The sequence below is a fragment of the Sycon ciliatum genome, chromosome 11, assembly GCF_964019385.1.
Source record: "Sycon ciliatum chromosome 11, ocSycCili1.1, whole genome shotgun sequence".
NCBI classification, from domain to species: domain Eukaryota; kingdom Metazoa; phylum Porifera; class Calcarea; order Leucosolenida; family Sycettidae; genus Sycon; species Sycon ciliatum.
In genome coordinates, this window is record NC_088653.1 from 707308 (window position 1) to 729943 (window position 22636).

The following is a 22636-nucleotide window of genomic DNA, read 5'->3' on the forward strand; positions in this document are numbered from 1 at the left end:
GCACCTATTTTTTTGTACCACTTCATGGATTTTCTCAATGCACTGTAGTACGACAGAAGAGCATCATTGCGATCCACACCGCCCATGTACTGATTGTATTGGTGAACAAGGTTGAGTTTGTGAACCCGTTTCCTGGTGCGGTCGCGTTTATTCGTTGCAATAACATTAGGCTTGAACAAATTGGTGAGAAAATATACTTCTTTGGTGTCCGATAGTTTTACAAATAATTTACTGCCCATTGTACGATATGCAAACGATCCGCGTTTCTTCAACTTGAGGTTCACCAACCGCTTTGGAAGGCCACGCCTATTCTTTCTAATTGTTCCACACACTCCGGTCTTCCTGGTCTCCAAGTATTCAGCCAGCTCAATACTAGAATAAAAGTTATCTATGTATACGTTGTAGCCTTTGTCTAAAAATAATGGATCTAATAAATGGACAACTACGGCACCAGATTTGCCGACTTTCTCTACTAAGCCAGGCTGATAGGCATGATCATCTCGGCCAACATAAACAAAAAAGTTAGACATATAACCACTAGACTCACACAGAGCATATATCTTGACACCAAATCTTGCTTGTTTCGAGGGTATAAACTGCCTAAAATCTAGTCTACCCTTCCATGGCACTAATTCTTCATCAATAGAGATATGTTTATACGGAATGTACACGGTCTGAAATTTATCCTGGAAAAATGTAATCAACGGCCGAATTTTCCTAAGCTTGTCGGTTCTAGCCGTCTCGTCTTCATTGTTTGCAAAGTGCAGAAAACTTGCAATACACATCCATCGGTCGCGCTTCATCGAGGCGGGGAATAAAGGGGTGAAAATCAGAGGGTTCCTGTTCCAATAGAGATCGATTTCTGGCTTCCAAATAAATCCCATCAGCAAAAATAGAGCAAAGAACACTTTCATTTCTTGTACGCTAACGTCTACCCATTTCCTAAATCTGCTACGAGCTGGGAGTGTGTCACGGTGTGCATTTAGATATTGCTGGGCAAATCGATTGGTCTCAGTGCAGAGCAATTGCCAAAATTGTAAAGTAAAAAACAGGCAAAAATAATGATATGGCTCAGCATTTTCTGGCACTGGCACCTTGATACCGGGCTGGGCAGTGAACGAGTCTTGCAAGGGCTGGTTTTCTTCCATCTTCCATTGCCCTAATACATCACAACACGAATAATGTAGGAAATATCAGGCCACATGATGCCCTACAGTGTAGGAAGGCTGATGTACGTCTCAAATACTCTGGAATTTAGGCAACATTTTGTTTGAAAATTCTCCAGTTACGCTATGCATAACGCCAAACAGATCTTGAACGATGGCCAGGAATATTACAGTAAGACTACTTTCAACAAAGGTACAAACGCACGTATAATAGTTTTACTCAGCTCAAAGTGCAAACACAGCGTACTCAAATTCACACGAACAAATAAATACTATTGAAAAGATAATTACCTTCGCTCCCATCGTCTCCTGCGGCAAGCTGCTCCTGGATGTGGACATGCGACCTCTCGGACGCCTGTTCATCATCGTCGCTCTCCGTGCCACTAGTACTACTGCTGCTACTGCTGTCACGGACGTCCGCCGGCTGCGCTTCATTCGCAACATCGATGTCCGCGTGCTCCGCGACGTACTCATCGACACTGGCGCTTGCTCCGCCACTCACATCACGCGCAGTTTCGTTCTGAACTCTGGCCCTTGCTGGCGTCCATAGACCCTCCTCGTCGCTGTCGCTACTCACTGACGGCTCCACATCGCTGTCTGAACTCAGAAACAGCTCGTGGAGCGCTTCGTCCACAGTTCTTCCTCTCGCGCGGCGCAGCATTTTCAACCAAAATGTTCTCGCCTGAAACTATTCCCCGTGCGTCTCCTTTCGTTCGATTTTTCCCGCCTCGAATCACGTGCCGGTTCCAGGCAGCCCCCAGCAGCCCGCGAACAGCCAGCGGTCCACGACAGAGCCACTGGGACTCGATACGGACCCCACGATCACGATAGGCAGCTTCGCTCTACAGCGTCGTACTAGTACGACGGTCGTGGGGCATGCAACTAATGTGCGTCGTACTAGTACGACGCTCGCGCTAAAGGGGTTAATGGCGGCACGGAGGGGGGCACAAACCCAAGGTGGCTGACCTAAACGTCGGCATGAGGGAGAGAGTGGACGCCGGGAGAATTACCCGAGGTGCTTCTCCATGGCCCTGCTAAGAATAGAGTGGAAAGACGAAAGAGCGTCATCCACGTGCGAGCTGCGGAGGTGACATTTCCAGTGGACATCAGCAAGTTCAGCATTCAGGTCATTCCATACGCAACGTGGCACCAACTTGAAGTTATAACCTGGGGGTGTAGGGGTAGATGTTGGGAGGAAGTGATGTTGTAGGGTTGGATTTTTGGACGTGACAGGGAGACGGACTTGACAGAAGAGCTGCACGTCGTCAGAGCTACCCAGTGGAGCAGCTGAATCAACGGAGAGGAACTGCTGGGGTGAATTTGTGACGATGAGGTCCAAGCAAGATGACCGGCCACTTGGGCTCCAGTGCGTAGGGAAGTTGACCAGTAGCTCTAATCCGAAGCACCTGAAGGCGGTTTCAAGGCACTGACCCACCAAAATAAATAAATGTAGAAAAGAAAAGGACGTATGGATACAAGTTAAGAGTAACTCTCCATCACTGTAACTGGATACTATATACAGTCAGAAAGTGTCAGGACGTTGAATGTCTCAGTACTCTGTCAGTTTTGTGCCTAGTTATTGCACTTTCTGACTGTATATAGTATCCAGTTACAGTGATGGAGAGTTACTCTTAACTCGTATCCATACGTCCTTTTCTTTTCTACACATACTTATTGTTAATCACATACATATTGTTTTGTGCCCTTTTGTCGCAATCGCTGACTGTATAAGATCTGGTTACGTTGGTGGACAGTTAGTCATAACTCGTAACATTTTGTCCTTCGTCTTTTCACAATTATTTCATTGGCTCACCATCCGAGTTACATACTTATTGTTAATCACATACATAGTGTTAATCACAAACTTTTTCTTTTCTTTTAGGTTACATTTTTCCTTTTCTGATTTTCTGGGTTTGCGTTAAATTTGTATTGTATTTTCATCCATTGTGTTTCGTTTGCCACAAAAGAGGCTTCTCAACCACTTTCTGAATGTATGGCAAAATGTCATTGTTATATTAAATAAAAGTGGAGAGGCTTCCTGCAGTTTCACGCTCTCTTCCATTAACAACCTGATGAAGGCATTTTCCCGAAACGTTTTATTAATTAGTGTGAAATGAGTTGAATTATTGCAGTGTCAATGGAAGAGAGCGTGTTGGCTCTGCTCACTCAACTATAATCATGTTGTTTTCCCAGTTTTCCATTAGGCCTCTTTGTATTCAACATTTGACTTTCTCAGGGCCAACAACAATGATTCAGGGATTAGGCAAAAGCAAGATGGTCTGCAACATGTTTTAACTATTATTTTTCTCACAATTTTGTGTCAATTACAAACTTATCGAAAACAAATGAGCTGTGAATAAACTGTTGCAGGCTGACTTACGTATTTCGCACAAAACGTACAAATCATCCATTTGACTATATGTCCGCCCGATGTATGAGCTTAATATACTTCCATTAAATCGCGGTTCTCCTATCCAAGCTATTAGAAACTCATCTACCAGGCCAACTGCACACCCAGCTGCGAAAGACGCCTCTGAGATTACCGTTCCTCCATAGAACTTGCACATTGAGACGGCAGTAGGGTAGTCGACGATGACATCAATAAGGCTTCTTCTCACAACGGTTTTAGATGCAGCGCACAGTTCCAATCCAGTCAGTTCTGAGGTTACGAACAAAACACGTCCAGCACACAATCAGCACCATGGTAACCATAGTAACCAATAGCGACGTGAAGCTATAACACCTGAACACTGTCAACACAGTTTAGTTAAGGTTTCCTTTTGGAGACGGCCACGCTTCTACCACCCTGTCGTTGATGGTCTTGGCCAATATTTCCAAGACCCTTGAGGACCCTAGTTACCTCGTGCCACACACATGTAGTTCTAGACCATCATCCTGGCCTTGTTTAGCATTTATGCAGAGTATCATTGGTGAGGCCTGTCCCTCTAGGCCTAGTGTAGCATTTATGCAGAGTATCATGGGTGAGGCCTGTCAGGTGCTCAAAGTCCGACCACATTTACAGTGTGTGTTTGCCGAGCTGAAACTCACACTAGCAACGATCACTTGCCAGAATCCTGCTTTGTTTTGAGGCCAGGCTCGATTGAACCAGGCCATCTTTCGATCCGATCTGTTTCTTGGGGGTTCGCTGATTTTTCATATGAGATTTTGGTGTCACCGAGGGTGCTCTAAGTCTGTAGAGCTCAGAGGTGACTCGAAATACACACATATTTTAGCCAATAGCTAGCAATTGCTAACTCGTACCAAAGCGATGTGTTTGGAATGTGCCTCCACCAGTATTCCTTGCAAAAGCGTAGTTTGTTGCCGGAAGGCAAGCTGTTTTTAGCCGGCTCAGAAAAGAAGCAGCTGCGATGTGAAAAGCTGGGCCTTGCCGGGAAATTTGAATGATTTTAAATCTACTGGTTTGAGGGAAAGAGACAAACGGGAAAAGTCTGAAGAAAAAATTGACTGTCACCACCAGGACTCGAACCAGGGACCCTCGCTTGTAGCCAGCGATGCTCTAACCACTTCAACATTTTCTTCAGACTTCGTAACTCACACTTCCTTTGAATCCACACAGGCACTCATATGTTTTTTTCTTTTTCTTTTAGTGATTGGTGTAGTGCAGAGACTGTTCGGAGAGTGTCGTGAAGATGTACGGATACAATAAGAGAACACAAAGTTAATTATTGGTGTACGGACTTTGGATACCTGTCCGGACTCTGAGCACCTGGGTCTACCACTTGAATTTGGTTACTGGAACGGAACTCATTTGTTTAACATAATTTCCTACTTTTTGTGGTTTTGGCATCATGTGTTGACTGGATGGGGAACCATTCAACTTACCATCATAGCGGCAAGTGACGTTACCGGCCTTTGACGCGTTTCTCTTGGGAAAACAAGCTAAACAAAAACGAGGCAACAAATAGTTACAGTTCAATATCAGTATTGTAATAGAGGTCGGCGGTGGGTAATAATTTCCAAACGAACGTAGGTTCACAAGCATTGACGCAATCTTACTTATCTAGTCAATAAGAGACTTCCCATAATAATGGCATCGAACGTTTTTGTCCCTTCTCTTCAAGGATATTGCAGGGAAATTCTCAAGTCGTAAAGTATACAAGAACAACATACTCAAGTCTGTGGACAGCAACTGTTTCGCTATGTTAGAGCTCATCAGCACAGCTCAGAGGACCGAAGCGCAGCTCTTCGCAATGAAATACGTTTCCGTGAAGCAAAGCATTTTTATAAAGAGCTGCAAACCCCGCCAAGAGTGCTCAAAATGCTCCAAAACAACAACATACAACAACAAAAAGTCAAAAAAGACCAGAAGTTGTATAGCGCAAAGATCAAGCTAACAACACTTGTGGCAAGGTGGCAATTTATCAAGTTCAGACCAACACATAAGTGCTTTCCGCCGGATTTACACTTGGATACTAGCATCACGTCAACAATTCAGTGTTTCAACCATGTTTGCACATGATAATTATGATTATCCCAGGACTTCCTGCCCAGGACGTCCAGCCTCGGGCGCACGCATTATGATTACCCTGTTCAGTGCGAAAAGGTGATTTTAACTACCAATATATTTATAATACCAAATGTTAAGGCGATACTGTAAAATCGGAAAGTCTAACGAGATACAAAGTCTAACGTTTTAACGACCAATTTCTTCAGTATTTCAAAAGAACGTTATCGCTAGAGGTCTGTGTAAAGATGCGCATACAGATGGGTGGCCAGCTAGCCATCGCTAACCTTTCTGACCGTAATCATGCACAAATTACAAAAACTTTAAACTTTTTCGTCTTTAGACTTTACGGTCTTACAGTAAATAGTATAGGCAAAACGGACATTACGAAATGATCAATGAGAATATAATTTTATTAGTGTAATTAAGAGTATAAAAGATGCAGACATGGCCAAACAATAACGAGTTCATGGAATTTTCAAGGATTTTTATGTTATTCAAAATCGATTTTCGTGTTCCGCTCATCAGTGAATAGTATCGGAACTGAGGGTTCTGTGTACAAAAAAAGAACATTTTAAAACAGCATAATTAAAAGTGTGAACAAAAAAGAAAGTGCTACAGCATTACATAATAGGTGTCAAACATAGTGCAGGCACAAAGCATGAGGTGATACAGTGCAACATGACACAACATTTACATCTGATAACCAGCTACGAGAACAACTTTAGCGCGACTACATGCTTCTTTTGTTTACAAAGAACCGGATTATGCACACGAATACATACAGCTTCCAGAACCTTCTACTGCTTAACATAACTTGCACGGCACAAAACAGAAAAGTGAGAATCATCATACACACTAAGACAATTTGGACGTGATAACAAGTGACAAAATACAGCTGACTTTTTGCTCACGTTGCTTTCTTCCGTCTCATCCCGCTCCTTTCCTTCAACCTCCTCTGCCTCATCCTCGTCCTCCGTCTCATCTTCATCATCATCGTCCTCATCTCCACCATCATCATCATCAGTCACTTCCTCATCATCGGTTTGATGCTCAGTCTCACTGCACTCCTTATCAGCCTCCAAAATGGCTCCATCATCTCCACCAGCATCACAAGTCGTTTGACCGCTGCTCCGCGTCACCATTGCTGGGTTCTCTGCTACTGCACACCCATTTCCACTGTCCATTTTGCGTGGGCCAAGCCCATTCCGTGCATAAATTTAAAGTGAATAGTTAGCTGTGCTTCTTCTGGGTCTATGGGTAAGGATATTGGTTTCATTTTGGTTTGTCGATGACCTCCCCTCTGTCCAGACACAATCGGCACCGTGGATCCCAGCACCGGGGCACCACCGTCTCGGTAGTCACTAAAGGTAAAGGGGGTGGCTCAGGCGGAGGCAAGGGCCACACTTTTAATTATGCTGTTAATTGTGCTTTTAATTATGCTGTAATAAAATATTCTTTTTTTGTACACAGTACCCTCAGTTCCGATACCATTCACTAATGAGCGGAACACGAAAATCGATTTTGAATAACATTAAAAATCCTTAAAAATTCCATGAACTCGTTGTTGTTGTGCCATGTCTGCATCTATTATACTCTTAATTGCACTAATAAAATTGCTTTCTCCACGCCGACTCTTGAGAATATAATTATGTATGTTAAAATTGATTTTGCTAATCGATTTTCTTGAGACTATCATCAGGGAAAAATCGTCTCACAATAGAAGCTATGCGGAGAAACAAACTACTTATACGTCTATAGGATAGTAGGAAGTATACAAGGTGAGGTGTGAAAAAAAGACTAAAGTGGGAGAGAATACGAAAGAAAGAAAGAAAGACAAGGTGTGAGAGTGTTCTAGCGGTGAGAGCTACTCCAATAGGTGAGTGAAATGAAGGCGTGGAAGCAGGTGAATGTGATAGAGTGAGGAACTGTCAGGTGTAGGTGTATGCGAATGAAAACGTGTGTGAATGCTAGGTGAAGCTACTATTTATCGCCTTAATAAAGTTATTGTCTCCTCGTTGCCTATTCAAATACCAAATGTGTTGCTTTATTGCCAGTGCGCTGTGGCTGAGCACTGCAGTTGCCTGTAGAGAGCAGTTTGTGTGTGGAGGTTTTCTTGTTTGAAAAATCTGTACAAGGCCGGATGCTCCTGCTTACTCCTTAAACCAACCACTGTCATTCTTTATAACAATGGATTTGTTTTTGTACGCCAACTGTGTCATTATTATTCTGTCCCCACTATGGTCTGCCAATTGGAAAGCGCATGAGTATTGTGTACGTGGGAAGTTCATGAATACTCACTGGGCCTTCGCCTGCTCGACCACTGGATACCCCAATGTTCAGGTTGTAAAATGGAAATTTTATCATTTAAATTCCCCGGAGGTTTCTCACTTATCGAAGGAGTGTGGTCCTTATTAATCCCAACTTCGTACTTCGAAGGGAGAGCCATGGATTAAAATTAGAAAAGAAAGGACCTCCTCTAGCTCGAGCTTCCTCCAGCTAGTGGCCAAACACTTCCCAAAAGATTCCTCCAGCTAGAGACCAAACACTTCCCCAAAGGCTCAAGCCTAAATACAATCTTCAACCGGAACTCGGTAAAAGTTAGCTACAGTTGCATGCAGAATATGGCCACCATCATCAAACAACACAATAACACGATTCTACGACCCAAGAAACAAGCCCACGGAGTTGACAACAAAACCAGGACTTGTAACAGTGGGGCAAAACACTCATGTCCACTGGACGGAGCGTGTCTAATGGAAAGCATCGTGTATAAGGCAAGAGTCACCGCAGTTATGGAGAAGAAGAAGTACACTGTATTGACAGCAACAACATTCAAACAATGCTACTATAACCACCAATCATCATTCCACCCCAAACAACACGAGAAGGACACCCGCCTATCGCAGTACGTGGGCCAAGAAGGATGAAGGGAAGGCATGCAGCATTCAATGGGCGGTACATCGCAGAGCAGTGGCCTACAGCAACAAAAGCAAAAGGTGCAACCTGTGCATGGCGGACATTTTGGCGCAAGCACCTCTCTCTCTCTCTCTCTCTACAAGAGGAGTGAGCTTGTGTGAAAGTGTCGCCACGAGAAAAAGTACTACAGTCCATTTCAAAACTATAGACGCGTAGTGTTTTGCAAAATTCGATGGGATTTATTTAGATATTTTTAGTTTTTCTCCAGATTCCGTCTCTGCATCGCTTCACAATTCTGGCTACATACTTGGTTTTCGCTACAATTGAAGTTTATTTTTAGGCCAGGTTTTCTGGTTTTACACGTAATTTCTGTTTTGAAGGGTTTGACCAGTTTGTTTTAAGGGTTTGACCAGTTTGTTTCAGATTTTTGCTCCTGCTGAGACAGTCCTGCGCCCAGACCATGCAGACCGGCTTGACCATCGCGGGTGCATTTTGTACGGGTCCTGTTAGCCTCGTGGTTTCGATCCGTGATTTCCAGTACAAGTGTGGGGCATTAGAATCCCATCACGCCTCCTGCCTTTTTTCTTTTCTGTTCTGCATGTTTTGGATCTTGTTGGGTGAAATACAGTAGAGATGATAATTATATTTTCTCTTTTTGATTTGATTTGAGCCTCCCTGTTCCCTTCGCCTGACACAAGGAGTGACAGTGGTTTCACTCACGCCAGTTGCAAGGTGAGTTCAACGACGAGGATTTCAAAATCCAGCTCTTGTTCGAAGAAACAATGAACACGACTAGTCATATCTTTCTCGGCATCACTGAGATTCTTACGGGCCTTGGAAGCCATCACAGTCGGGCACTCGGTAAATGCAAACAAGAAGAAGATTCATTTGAGACTTTCATTTCTTTTGAGACTCTTCCTCACACCTTTTCATTTGCGACTTTGCGTGTTTTGCATCTTTTGAATTTGCCGCGGCGACGAAGAAGAACCTGAAAAACACATCTGAAAACCAGAAAAACACTCATGCAAAACTCAAGGCTGTCGTGCGCTACAGTACTTACGGCTCGTACGTATGATTTCACGCGTCTATAGTTTTGAAATGGACTGTACCTTCGGACCTCCAAGCCATCCACAGCCATCACGTAATTAAGTAAGAGACAACCAGCTGCAGTGGTTGTCACCTTTCACCACTGTGGCATTCGCACTTTTTCGATTTGCCCCATGATGCAGTAATCTATGCTTTGCACTGCCGCCATTCACAACTTTTAGATTTGCGCCGTAATGCAGCCATTTACACTTTGCTTTGAGGATATACAAACCAGTACGAGGTGAATAGCAATTTCAGGACAAGAAAATAAAATAGAGGCCCACTGGCTGTGTGTTTTACATTTTTCATATCTTTTTGTATCTATTGTATGGCCTAATCCTTCATCTTTCCTAATATGTTAATTGCTTATGCTGTGATCCCAGAGACTTTATAGGCGGCTGTTTTCTACAGGCCAATTTTTTGGCCTAAATTTCAGTGTATGGAACTCTGCACATGAAAGTAAAATAGCGTCAATAGGCATCCTATACTGCACCATTTTTGTTATTTTTTTCTATTGATGGACTGCAGTTGGCCTCTTCACACTTCCCGCCAACAGGTCCAAGACTATACAGCGTCTGAGGTGGAGTGCACATGGGGAAGCCAACGATTTGTCCATCACTTCTTATTTTACTCAAAATTCAAAATTCTCATGCGACATAGTACCACAAACTCGTTGAAGTGCCTCCCAAGAAAAGTCTATCAACAAGGCACCAACACGAGGAGAAACTACAACAGGCAAGCTGTCAACTACAACTATAAAAAACTTCATCAACCTGACTGACTTGACTCTACACGCGACGACAAAGTATTTTACTCGAAATGTCCAGAAATGTACAATGTTGAGAAATAGCAATTCACCTCGTACTGATCCAGATATACTCATTCCTCTTGTCTGATGATCGCTTAGTGTGTGAAACTCAGAGTTCTCTTGTTGTTTTAAAGAAAGGATCTTAAATTTACAAGTTATCAGCAGGGACGTAGCAGCCGCTGGGGCGGGTTCGGCTTTGGCCGGACCACTTGAACGCCCGGCCACGACCACCATAGTAAAACAATGCCAAAAGTGCCCAGAATGCAGGATTTGCACCCTAATTTAAAAAAAAAACAGGGTGGACTTCCCCCGGCCCCCCTGGCCGGACAACCGCCAACGGCGGTGCTACGCGCCTGATCAGTGTTGTAACAGGCTTAATCAAACTTGAAAAGTAAGATGCCTGGTTGAGCGTGCCTCGACCAGTTATATGCAAAATGTGATAGTATACATGTGGCAATGGCGCCAATGAAGGTGCTAATAGACAGGCGTAAGACGCATGAGGTGCGAGGGAGTGTAAAGTTATAGAGAACAGGGGAAAACTGTTACATCATCCCCCTCCTATGGAGAGGAAGGAGCTTATAACCCAAATGCTCAAGTGGAATAGAGTACAATAAGCGCAGCAAACACGTGCGAGACGAAAAAAGGCTTCGCACTGAAGTAACACAATAAGACGACTGAAACTCCATGCAAATAAAGTGTAATAAGCTCAACACATGTGTAAGGTGAAACTAGAAGTTCAACTGAAAAACTCAGCGGGCAGAAGCCAAGGTTTTGTACTTCTGAAGTGGAACAATGTCATTACCAGATTCATCCAACAAATAATGTTCAGGCTCCCAAGTGGCATCAGAGTAGCCTTGCCACTTGACTAGGTACTGAAGCTGATTCTGCCGGCGGCGGTGACTGAGAATGTTCTCCACCACATAGCGGGCATGACCATCAAGGTCCGTGATAGGCGGAGGCGTAGGCTGTCTCCTATTAGGAATAGCGTTCTTCTCGTAGGCACGGAGTGCCGACACATTAAATACCGGGTGACAGCGGCTGGTATGAGGCAACTTGAGCTTGTAGGCATTCGGGCCGACCACATGGGTTATAGGAAAGGGGCCAAACCACTTGGGGCGTAATTTATGGGATGGTCGGTCCCGAGCTTCAGGAGTCAGGAGGAAATCCCGGTAGACCATTACCAAATCTCCCACCTTCAGCTTTCCCTCGACCCTTGTCCGATCTGCATAGAAGGCCTGACGAGCTTGAGCTGCCACTAACGCATCTTGTGAGATCTTGACCGCGTCTTGTCTTGCTTGCAACCAATCAGCTGAATCTCTGCCTCCCTGAATAGGGTTGAGGAAGTCGGGTGGCGCTCTGGGATTTAGACTGTAATTTAAGAAGAACGGTGTGTTTCCTGTAGATGATTGAGTAGCGCTGTTGATAGAAAACTCACAGAGAGGTAGGAGCATATCCCAGTTATCTTGTTTATGATTTACAAAAGCCCTCAGCACATCCTCTACTATTCTGTTTACTCGTTCAGTTAGGCCATCTGTCTGAGGGTGATTGGCAGTACTAAATGCTAGTTTCGTTCCTAAGCGATCAAACAATTCCTGAAAAAATGCTGCCGTAAATCTTGGATCACGATCACATACAATACTAGAACTCAAACCATGAACTCGAAATACATGTTGAATATACAGATCAGCACTTCCTTTAGCGTCAATAGTAGAGGAAGTAGGTGCTAAATGTACACACTTTGTCAAGCGGTCTAAAAATACATATATAGCATCATGACCTGTATCGGTTCTAGGCAAACCCATGATAAAATCCATCGAGATATCCGCCCACGGCTGACTGGGCACTGGTAAATTCTGCAAGAGACCAGTTTTTAGCTGGCCGCCTTTAACTCGTTGGCAGACGTCACATGACTTGACAAACGCCTTTACATCCAGTCCCATTCTGGGCCAATAGAAATATCTAGCGAGTCTGAAATAGGTGCGATCTCGACCGGGATGCCCCGCAGTCACACAGTCATGGTATTCTTGAAGCAGGGCGAGTCGGAGTTTGCTACTCTTTGGAATGCATAACCTGTTCTGTGGTGAAGATCTGAGATAAAGATAACCGGGTGTTTCATTTAGAAGGTAACGGTCGTGCAGATTGTCATGGCTTGAATTTTTCAGTCTCCTGATAATGGGAGCAAGATCCTTGTCGCACTTGTAACCGCTGACAATTAACTGCGCTAAGTCTGGATTAATCTCTAGGGTATGCTCTATGGCATTCAACTGAATGTTAGGAGGATAGGATGACCCGCCTAATTCAGAATCACTGAACAGATCTGGACGGCGTGAAAGCGGGTCGGCAATGTTTTTCTTTCCTGGTTTGTGAAAGACCGTAAAGTCATAGTCAGCTAAAAACTCTACCCATCTTGCCTCACGCTTGGTGAGAGTCGGTTTGGTTCGTAAATAGACAACACCCATATTATCAGTCATCAGGTCAAAGTGGCGGAATAGATAGATTCTCCAGCACTTTAATGCAAATACCACAGCCAACGTTTCCCTCTCGGCCGCAGTATAGTTGCGTTCTGCAGCTGACAGTTTCCGACTACAATAGGCTACGGGATGCAAATCCATATCTTCTCCCTGCTGCAGGAGCACACCCGCCACGGCAAAGTCACTTGCGTCAGTTTCTACCGTGAAGCTTTTCTCAACATCGGCCAGTTGCAACACTGGCGCCTCGAGTAATGCTGATTTTAGAGACTCGAATGCCTTCTGTCTAGCAGCGCTCCATTCAAAGCGTGAATTTTTTCCGGTGATTTCTTCTAATGGACGAGAGATGGTCGAGTGTCGATCTATGAACCTTCGGAAATAGTTTGCAAAGCCAAGAAACTTCCTCACATCAGTTACTGACGACGGAGTTGGCCATGTTTCCACAGCACTTATCTTCTTGGGATCAGGGGAAATTGATGTGCCGTTGATTTTATGCCCCAAGAAGAGAACTTCTCTCACGCCGAATTCGCATTTAGACTGTTTGCAATACAGCTCACTATTTCTAAGTGTTTCTAGAACTGTTTGAAGATGATGCTGATGATCTTCCCAGGTCTTGCTGAAAACTAGAATGTCATCCAAGAATACTACCACGAATTTTCGGAGATGCGGTTGCAGAATAGAGTTCATGAGTGACTGAAAGGTGGCCGGGGCATTAGTCAGCCCGAATCCCATGACTCTAAATTGGAAGTGGCCGAACGGCGTATTAATGGCCGTCTTAGAAACATCCGAGTCTTGAATTCTGATTTGATTGTACCCCGACCGCAAGTCCAACTTGGAGAAATATGCACTGCCCTGGATCGTGTCGAATAAGTCATCAATATTAGGAAGACAAGCTTTGTTTTTGATCGTAATTCTATTCAATTCTCGCCAATCGCACACCATTCTCAGAGTACCATCCGACTTTTTCACAAAAAACACAGGTGCACCGTATGGCGACTTACTTGGCTCAATGAATCCCTTCTCAAGTAATTCTGACAGCTGTGACTGGAGCTCGTCCATCTCTGGTTTCGGCAGGCGGTAGGCGGGTCGAGACGGTGGTCTGGCTCCATCTTCTATCTGGATTTCATGGTCGACTGGTCTCTTCGGTGGAAGCTCATTCGGCAGCTCGTCTGGAAATAAATCCTGGTACCTCTTGAGCAGGTTCTGGATGTCTTGTTGCTCTGATTCCTGGAGTTGTGGCCCGGAACGATTCTCCTCGTTTGCAGCAGTGACCCATGCAAGAAACCCCTCGGCTCCACTCCTCAGGGCATGACGAGCTTGTCGGCCACTGATAAACATGCTTTCCACAGATGGCCGGTCGGCTGTCGGCGGGTTAGCTGAAGGCAATTTGGCAACAAAGGGCTCACCGTCCAACTGAACTTCGTTCGTACGGAAGTTGATGCTGGGGTTGTTCCTTGTAAGCCACGGCTTGCCAAGAATAGCGTCGTAGCGAGTCAGGGGATACACAGTAAAGTGCTGTTCCTCACTGAAGCCCCCGACTGTCACCCTTAGCGTGCGTGTGGAAATCTGCGGGACCTCGCTGGTCGAGCCGTCCGCCAATGTTACGCTCAGCACTGCTGAGCTTGCATCCGTGTCAAGATGATGCTTTCGAACAAAACTGTCTGCAATGAAGTCATGCGTCGAACCGGAATCTATCAGCATCACTGCACGGCGACCGCCGATCTTTCCCTGTATGCGCAGTAGGTCGTGTTCAGGTTCATTGCCGACGCTGACGTTGCTGACATGACACCTTTCTGCAACGGGACAATTTCCTGCAGCTATGGGTGTCTCCGGCTCCGTAGGCTCCTGGAGAGCAACGTCTTCAACCTCCAGAGCTCCGAACCGGTTAGCGACTGGTACCGGCGTGGGTGCTTGGGTCGTCGCCAGTAAGCGCACCCCCTTTCTTACTGGCGACCAGCGTTTGGGTAGCGCTGTCCACCCTCAGTACAGTCTTTAGCGAGGTGGCCTGGCTTCCTGCAAGCAAAGCAGTGTCCCATTGCTCGCAGTTGGACACGCTCTTGGTCTGTCAGCTTGCGGAGGCCCTGAGTCTGACCACGGAAGCTGGGCACGGAACGCGACTCTCTACTGGCTGGTGGCCCCGACGCCGGTGGCCCTGACGACTGCTCCACGGTGTTTGCTGCCATGACAGCTTGCTCCAGGGTACGTGGATGCTCACGCATGACCTGTCGCTGGATGTGCGGCACTAGACCCCTGACGAACAGCAGCGCTCTGGTGTGGTGGTCGATTTCCGGCACTTGCAGGCTGAGGCGAGTGAAAGCAGCAATGTATGCGTCCAGCGACCCGCGCTGCGCTGCGGAAATTAGTCCCATACGCGATGTTTCCTCGTTATGCCGTGGTCCGTACACATCGCCAAGTGCCGCTTTCAGAGCAGGCCAGTCGGAAAACACTTGGTTAGCTTCCAATGCCGCTATCAACCAAAGACGAGCGTTTCCAGTCAAAAATCCTGCCGCGTAGTCGACCCTCTGTGCCGCATTTGGGAGCGCCAACGACCGTAGGGCCATGTCCATTGCAAACGTCCATTCTTTGAATGTAGCGGAATCTCCTCCAAACACAGGCGGCTCTTTCGTAAGGCGGGGTGTTGGCTCCCACGGTTCCGAGTTCGGATGTATCGTTCGGTTTCCTTGGCTAACGCGCTGAGCGGTCTTGATATCGTTTATCAGCCGAACGACGAGTACGAAGAGCGTAAGCAGAGCGACCAGAACACCTGCCAAAAGCAGAGTAGTAACCATCCTCTGCTACCAGTGTAACAGGCTTAATCAAACTTGAAAAGTAAGATGCCTGGTTGAGCGTGCCTCGACCAGTTATATGCAAAATGTGATAGTATACATGTGGCAATGGCGCCAATGAAGGTGCTAATAGACAGGCGTAAGACGCATGAGGTGCGAGGGAGTGTAAAGTTATAGAGAACAGGGGAAAACTGTTACAAGTGTGGTCCAACACTGTCCTGTTTTTAAAAATTCATATCAAAAGGCAATAATATTACCTGAGCAAAGAAAGGGATAAAGGAGCACAGTTTTGCACTGGAACATTCGCAAGATGGAGCCGATAAGCGTGTAAGGTAGCGACAAATTTCAAAACAGTGCCTGGTGAGGGCATTAAGCTGCCTCGTTGAATCAGTAGCCAAAAACATGCGTGGACGCCGAGGGCTAGGGGCTTTTTGGATGTGAAGGTCACTGACCTTGACCATGCGACCAGAAGACTCGCAGTCATATGTCCTTTTCCTTTAAAATTTATTATTAGCTCCACATCCGAGTTTCAAGTTTCAAGCTGTTATAGTCAACATAGCCGCATTTCGATCCTTCACAAACCCGAGAGAAATTCCTAACAGGAGATGTTCTATCCTAGTGAGTGCAAACACTTGATATTGATCACAGCTGAATGGGGAAAGTCTGGATCAACTTAGGTCCTAGAGCTAAAACCGTCTTCGAATTCGGTGCACTCTTCAGCGCCTAAACACGTGATTTACTCCGAATAGTTAACTTCTTTCTCTTTGCTCATGGCTTCCGTCATTGTGAATGTTTTGTGATGCTTGACCATACGACCAGAAGGTGAGTGTACAACAAACGTGCAAGAAGGGTGTTACATGGAAACAAGGAAAATGGTTGGGCAAAAGTCATGAGTTAGAGTCCACAAACTACACAAAGTTTTGAACAGTCACACATGCACAGTATAGCAGCAGACTGAAAAGGAAAGGAGCACTGAGACATTCCACGGCCAGGAAGTGAGCTAAAATTCATCTGAGTACAAGAATGGTGGGCTGTTGCTTTTACGGAATTTGTTTGTTTGTTTGTTTAAATGAAGTTGAAGACACCACTGCAGCTGTACTTATGGTTGATAAATATGGTGGTAAAGACACACCTGGCAATATGGCGTGTGTGAGCAGGCGTGTGTTTACCGCCATATTGCCAGGTGTGTATTTACCACCATGTTTATCAACCATAAGTACAGCCGCAGTGGTGTCTTCAACTTCATTCTCCCGAGTCAAGCTCCGTATGAAGACATCCAAGAAGAAGATTGCCTGATGAGTCCAGCGGGGACGAAACGTACGTCGCATTCGAGCTATGTCGTTGCTGTGTCATCATCTATGTGCCACGCACTACTTGATGTACCAGCCTGCTATGCCGGATACCGCCAGCCATGCATCGACCAGGCGCAAGGCGCGAACTGATGGTGGTGGTGGTGAGAAGGAGAGCTCTGTGCCAGAACTTTGCAGCCTAGAGAGCGTGTTTGGGCAGGCGTGTGTTTACCACCATATTGCCAGGTGTGTCTTTACCACCATATTTATCAACTGTTTGTTTGTTTAGCTTTATTTTACTTCACCAGAAGCTAGGGCAAAATCTGCCTTCTCACTGGGCGTATTGCCACAGTTCTTGCAAAATGATGAAGATAGTGATAATGATAAGAAAAGGATGAAGAGGAAAGTGCAACAATGAGCAGGGCACAAAGAGAAGACGGAAACAAATAAATGAGGGAGTGCTACAAGTGACCAATTTGCTCCTCTATACAGGCCCCGGATCACATGGGCAGATCTCTTTTATGGACAATAATATTTTTTCGAGACGAGCATAAGAATATCAGGATTACTAGTGTGTACCCTCCTGATATATCACAACTCCTTCATTGGATATATCACAACTCCTTGATTGGATATATCACAACTCTTTGATTGGATATATCACAACTCCTTGATTGGATATATCACAACTCCTTGATTGGATATATCACAACTCCTTGATTGGATATATCACAACTCCTTGATTGGATATATCAAAACTCCTTGATTGGATATATCACAACTCCTTGATTGGATGCCTAACTAGGTATGGTTCAAACATCTCACCGTTCTGGTTGACTTACGAATTTCACACGTAGCAAAAAACTTGTCACTTGCTCTAACATCCTTCCCATTTATATCTTTGTAAATGTAAGAAGGGAAACCCCCTAGCCACGAACGGACGGGCGAAGCAAAGCCACGTAAATGGCATCTTCCAACAGTGGATTTAGTTGTTATCAACTTTCCTTTATATAGTCGGCAAAGTTGACGTGCGTCATCACGAAGAAGTCGAATGCGTGATGATGCAATTATGGATTCACTAGCTTGGCAGTAACGATGTTCGATCAGGTTTGAAAATGGAACTGAACCTGCAACCATTGACAACACAGCACAGCAGACAAGCAGAGAGACTGTCGCAAAGGCATGCAAACACCCATCAACACATGTATTTACATGCATGCAAACACCCATCAGCGGTTTTTCCAGTCGTGCTGCTACCCACAGTCACCTGGAAACTTGTGGCCAGGCACAAGGGGGTACATGGATGCAGCTAATGGGGTCGTTCTTGGCACTTGTGCCAGTGGTTGCGAGACTTATCCACTCACCCCCACCGTTAGGCGCTGTATCTGCCGCTAGGGTTTACCGGGTGTTAGCGGCCGTCGTGAGTTCCCTTCGGGAACGGACACGATCATTTACTTTAACTTAACTTTTAACACCCATCAACACATGTATTAACACATTTCCATCAGCCAACAGGAAGCCTAGCAACACCAAGAGCAACTGACATACAAGAAGCAGGTTCAGAAAGACAACATTCTTGCATGACACGTTGGCAGACCGAACAAGACAGACTCAAACATCTCAACATTCTAGTTCCACACTGCATAGAATGTAATAGGGGAGCGCAAGACTTTGCGGGTCCTGTCATGTACATGATTACATGGACTAGTGATCACATCTGAACTAATTGCTAATTCGTGGCGGTTGGTTCTAACCCCAAGCCGCCTCCCCTTGATCCGCCGCTGAACAGGCACAAACAGTGCAGCCTAAACGTCAAAATGTAACGTAATATTAATACTTGTGAAGGTTAGTGAGATATGGATGGGTAAAGATTCTACTACTAAAGAATGGAGAAAGGTGGGGTGATTGAGTATTATCAAGAGCCCATTAGCATTTTTTTGTTTGTTTATGAACTCTTCGCATTTTGTGAAGAGTGTGCGTGTGTGTTTGTGTGTGTGTGTGTGTGGGGGGGGGGGGTATTTTCCTTCTGCTTGCACACAACAGGACCATGGATATGTAGGTAGACAGCTTCTCCCTGGAAAATTGAGATTAAAATTATCAAGAATGGACTCGAATGGAGAGCCAAGGAAAATTTTATAGTAGAGAACCACGGGGAGAGGACCTTGTAACTACGGGTTACGCTATAATGTCCACAAACACCACCGGTTACAAAACAATCAGCACATGTGATTAGTGTTTGTTTAGTAACTGGTAAAGCAAATGTGCTTACATAATATTACAACACAAAAATCTCAATACAAAAATTGAACAAAACGCCAAGAATCTGAAGAAAAAGACTCAATCCAATACTTTGTTGCCATAACGGGAACTGAAACCCAACACAAATCTGAGAAGATGGCAGTTGGCGGTCACGTGGCAACAAAATCACCAAACGTAAGCAGTGACAATGTTGAAACAGGGTTGTAGGAGACAAACTACAAGTAAGCAAGCAACGCATACAAAGAAACAATCAGAAAGTTAAAATACATTTATTATCGTCTAGACCACTGACCTGGACAGGCAGCGGTGCAAGAAGCCGTGGTCCCGCCTACGCCCCATACAACCCTTGAATTTGCGGAAGCATTGTATGGCCCAACGGAGCAGGGTAAACAACAGGAGGCTCCGAAGCTCACCCATCACTACCGAGTAGGCAAGCTCGCTGTGCTTCTCCACCAGTTGCGGCGCCGGTGCCTTCAAACACAATGTTGTCTCTTTACCGCACATGCCGGAGGTACTGAAAACGAGAGGAGTGAAAGCTCCACGGTCCACTCTGTTCACTCTGTCACTTATGTTCTTTTTTTGGCCTTTTCATACTGGTGGTGTTAGTGGACATCACAGACTAACTTGTAGTAACGTGGTCCTTTTTCTCCACCAGTCCCTAAACAATCAGTTCACACGGTAACAGTGTTATCGCACAAGCTGATTGTTTAGTAACCGGTGGTGTCAGTGGACACTATAGCGTAACTTGTACTCTCTTGGTCCTTTTATCTTTACTATAAATTTAAAATGATCAGTGCTATACTGTATGAGGTTTTACTTACTGTGACAGGATGACAGGACTGGGCTCAATGACTGGCTACCATTGCATGTTACCAGAGGATTTCCAACCAGAACGTAACCGCTTTGACATGAATACTTAGCCGCTTCAAGATATTTTATGACCGAAGCATTTACCATGCCAAATTCCAATCTCTCGGGCGAACATACAAACTCTGGGCACAGGATTGGTAAAGAAAATCAAGAAAAGATTATGATAACTCACATGGTATAGTCTTTAAGTTCAAATAATATACATGTACCTAAAACAGAAACATGTATTCAGCTGGTAGTGGTGGTAGCGATAAAAAAGGATTCCTTTGCGGAAAACTCTAACCGAAAATGGGTGGATACGCATATGCTTCATCGAAAATGAGTGGTCACGCGCATGCTTCTTCAAAATGAGTGTACATGCGCATATGCTTCATCGAAAATGAGTGGATGTGAATGTGCTTCTTCGGAAATGAGTGGATGTGAATGTGCTTCTTCGGAAATGAGTGGATGTGAATGTGCTTCTTCGGAAATGAGTGGATGTGAATGTGCTTCTTCGGAAATGAGTGGATGTGAATGTGCTTCTTCGGAAATGAGTGGATGTGAATGTGCTTCTTCGGAAATGAGTGGATGTGAATGTGCTTCTTCGGAAATGAGTGGATGTGAATGTGCTTCTTCGGAAATGAGTGGATGTGAATGTGCTTCTTCGGAAATGAGTGGATGTGAATGTGCTTCTTCGGAACTGAGTGGATGTGAATGTGCTTCTTCGGAACTGAGTGGATGTGAATGTGCTTCTTCGGAAATGAGTGGATGTGAATGTGCTTCTTCGGAAATGAGTGGATGTGAATGTGCTTCTTCGGAAATGAGTGGATGTGAATGTGCTTCTTCGGAAATGAGTGGATGTGAATGTGCTTCTTCGGAAATGAGTGGATGTGAATGTGCTTCTTCGGAAATGAGTGGATGTGAATGTGCTTCTTCGGAACTGAGTGGATGTGAATGTGCTTCTTCGGAAATGAGTGGATGTGAATGTGCTTCTTGGGAAATGAGTGGTTACACGCATGCTTCTTAGACTTATGTACATGCATACTGTATAATCTTCACAAGGACAAAGAAAAGTTCGTTTATAGTTCTCCTCATCACTTTATCCAAGAGTACATAAACCAGAATGTGCAACTGCGCATATCAGATCTGAAACAGCGCTGTTCGTGCACTACGTCACCATGATGAGGTCAGCCAAGCTGCGACTTTCGTACAGCTCAAATTTTCATGTTTCACAGTCCGGAAATCAGCCAATTTTGCATGATTATTAGACGTCCTGTTTTGATTTCGGTGTTTTTGTGCGACTGTGTTAGCTGTGTACATACACCGGCAAGTAAATTCACCAGGCTTCCCGTCTCAAACAACCGAATCAGAAAATTCACCAGGCTTCCCGTCTCAAACAACCGAATCACGACAAACTCAGTGACCTGCACCACTGTGACTGGTTACGCAACTTATATGTAGAAGCAAGAGTACATAACCCCCCAGAGTGTGCAACGCCGATCCCGCTCTGTGTAGGGTCTTGGTCGAGCGGAATCGGATCTTCTGATGTCATGCGTACACTTCACACCAGCGCAAGGCCGGTCTCGAGGCAGGGCACCATTGTTTTTGATCCAAGACTACCCGCGACTCCCCGGGTTCCCCTCAGATGTGTACGGTATTATGACGCAAAGATCCGATTCCGATCGACCAAGACCCTATGCAGAGCTGGATCAGGCGTTGCACACTCTGGGGGGTTATGTACTCTTGGTAGAAGTGACACGAAAAAATGGATGTGAAGAATCAAGAAAACAGCATGAAAATCCAATAAGTGACAAAAACGTAGTGACAAGAAAAAGAGAGAAACTGCCCAGCAGTGCTAGTTGTCGTGAGTGGTATTCCGATGATGCATTCTCTGTTTTGTCGCGTGGTAGGTCTTTGTTACATCTTGCCGTGTTGGAAGCTTTGTACATACGTAAGTTAGACCCTGAGCTTTGTGTTCAGAAGGAGAATGTGTTGTCTTTGCAGTTGTTTGGCACTGTTCGTCGTGAAGGTGCGAAATAGATCCCTTGATCTTTTGATATTTCTCTCTTTTTCTTGTCACTACGTTTTTGTCACTTATTGGATTTGCATGCTGTTTTCTTGATTCTTCACATCTATTTTTTCGTGTCACTTCTACACATACCGTATATTCTCTATTTTAAGCACAGGTCTCCATTACTAGCACAGTCTCTAATACTAGCGCACTGTGAGCACCTTTCGAAACATTATAAGCACGGTCTCCATTATTAGCACGGTCTTGGTGGAATTTAATGCTGCATGCATAATATCTAGCATGTATTTCTTCTTGCTCTGTATGGGTGTATTGGTTGAAAAATATAAGCGCTCTCTCCAATATAAGCGCGGTCTCCAATATAAGCGAGGGGTGGAGGGGTGTTGAAAAAATATAAGCACGGTGCTTATAATAAAGAATATACGGTAATTGGAGTGATATATTTCTGAACTTCTTTTCCTTATAGTTGTAGTCTTTTAGCTTATTTCCATCATTCCCTGTAGTATTTTGAC

At 45.0% G+C, this 22636-nt stretch overlaps 1 protein-coding gene and 1 long non-coding RNA gene across 2 annotated transcripts; one reads left to right on the top strand and one right to left on the bottom strand.

Moving 5' to 3' along the window:
• Window positions 1-973: 973 nt before the first annotated feature.
• Window positions 974-1647, bottom strand: LOC135827708 (uncharacterized). Its single transcript, XR_010555524.1, has 2 exons — window positions 1458-1647; window positions 974-1159 (listed from the first exon to the last, which is right to left on the bottom strand). It is a non-coding gene; the product is annotated as an uncharacterized LOC135827708 (long non-coding RNA).
• An 18848-nt stretch (window positions 1648-20495) lies between these two features.
• On the top strand, window positions 20496-21122 carry LOC135827651 (cadmium metallothionein-like). The gene has a single exon (XM_065340106.1). The coding sequence runs from the start codon at window positions 20496-20498 to the stop codon at window positions 21120-21122; it is 627 nt and encodes a 208-aa protein (XP_065196178.1).
• The last annotated feature ends 1514 nt before the right edge of the window (window positions 21123-22636 follow it).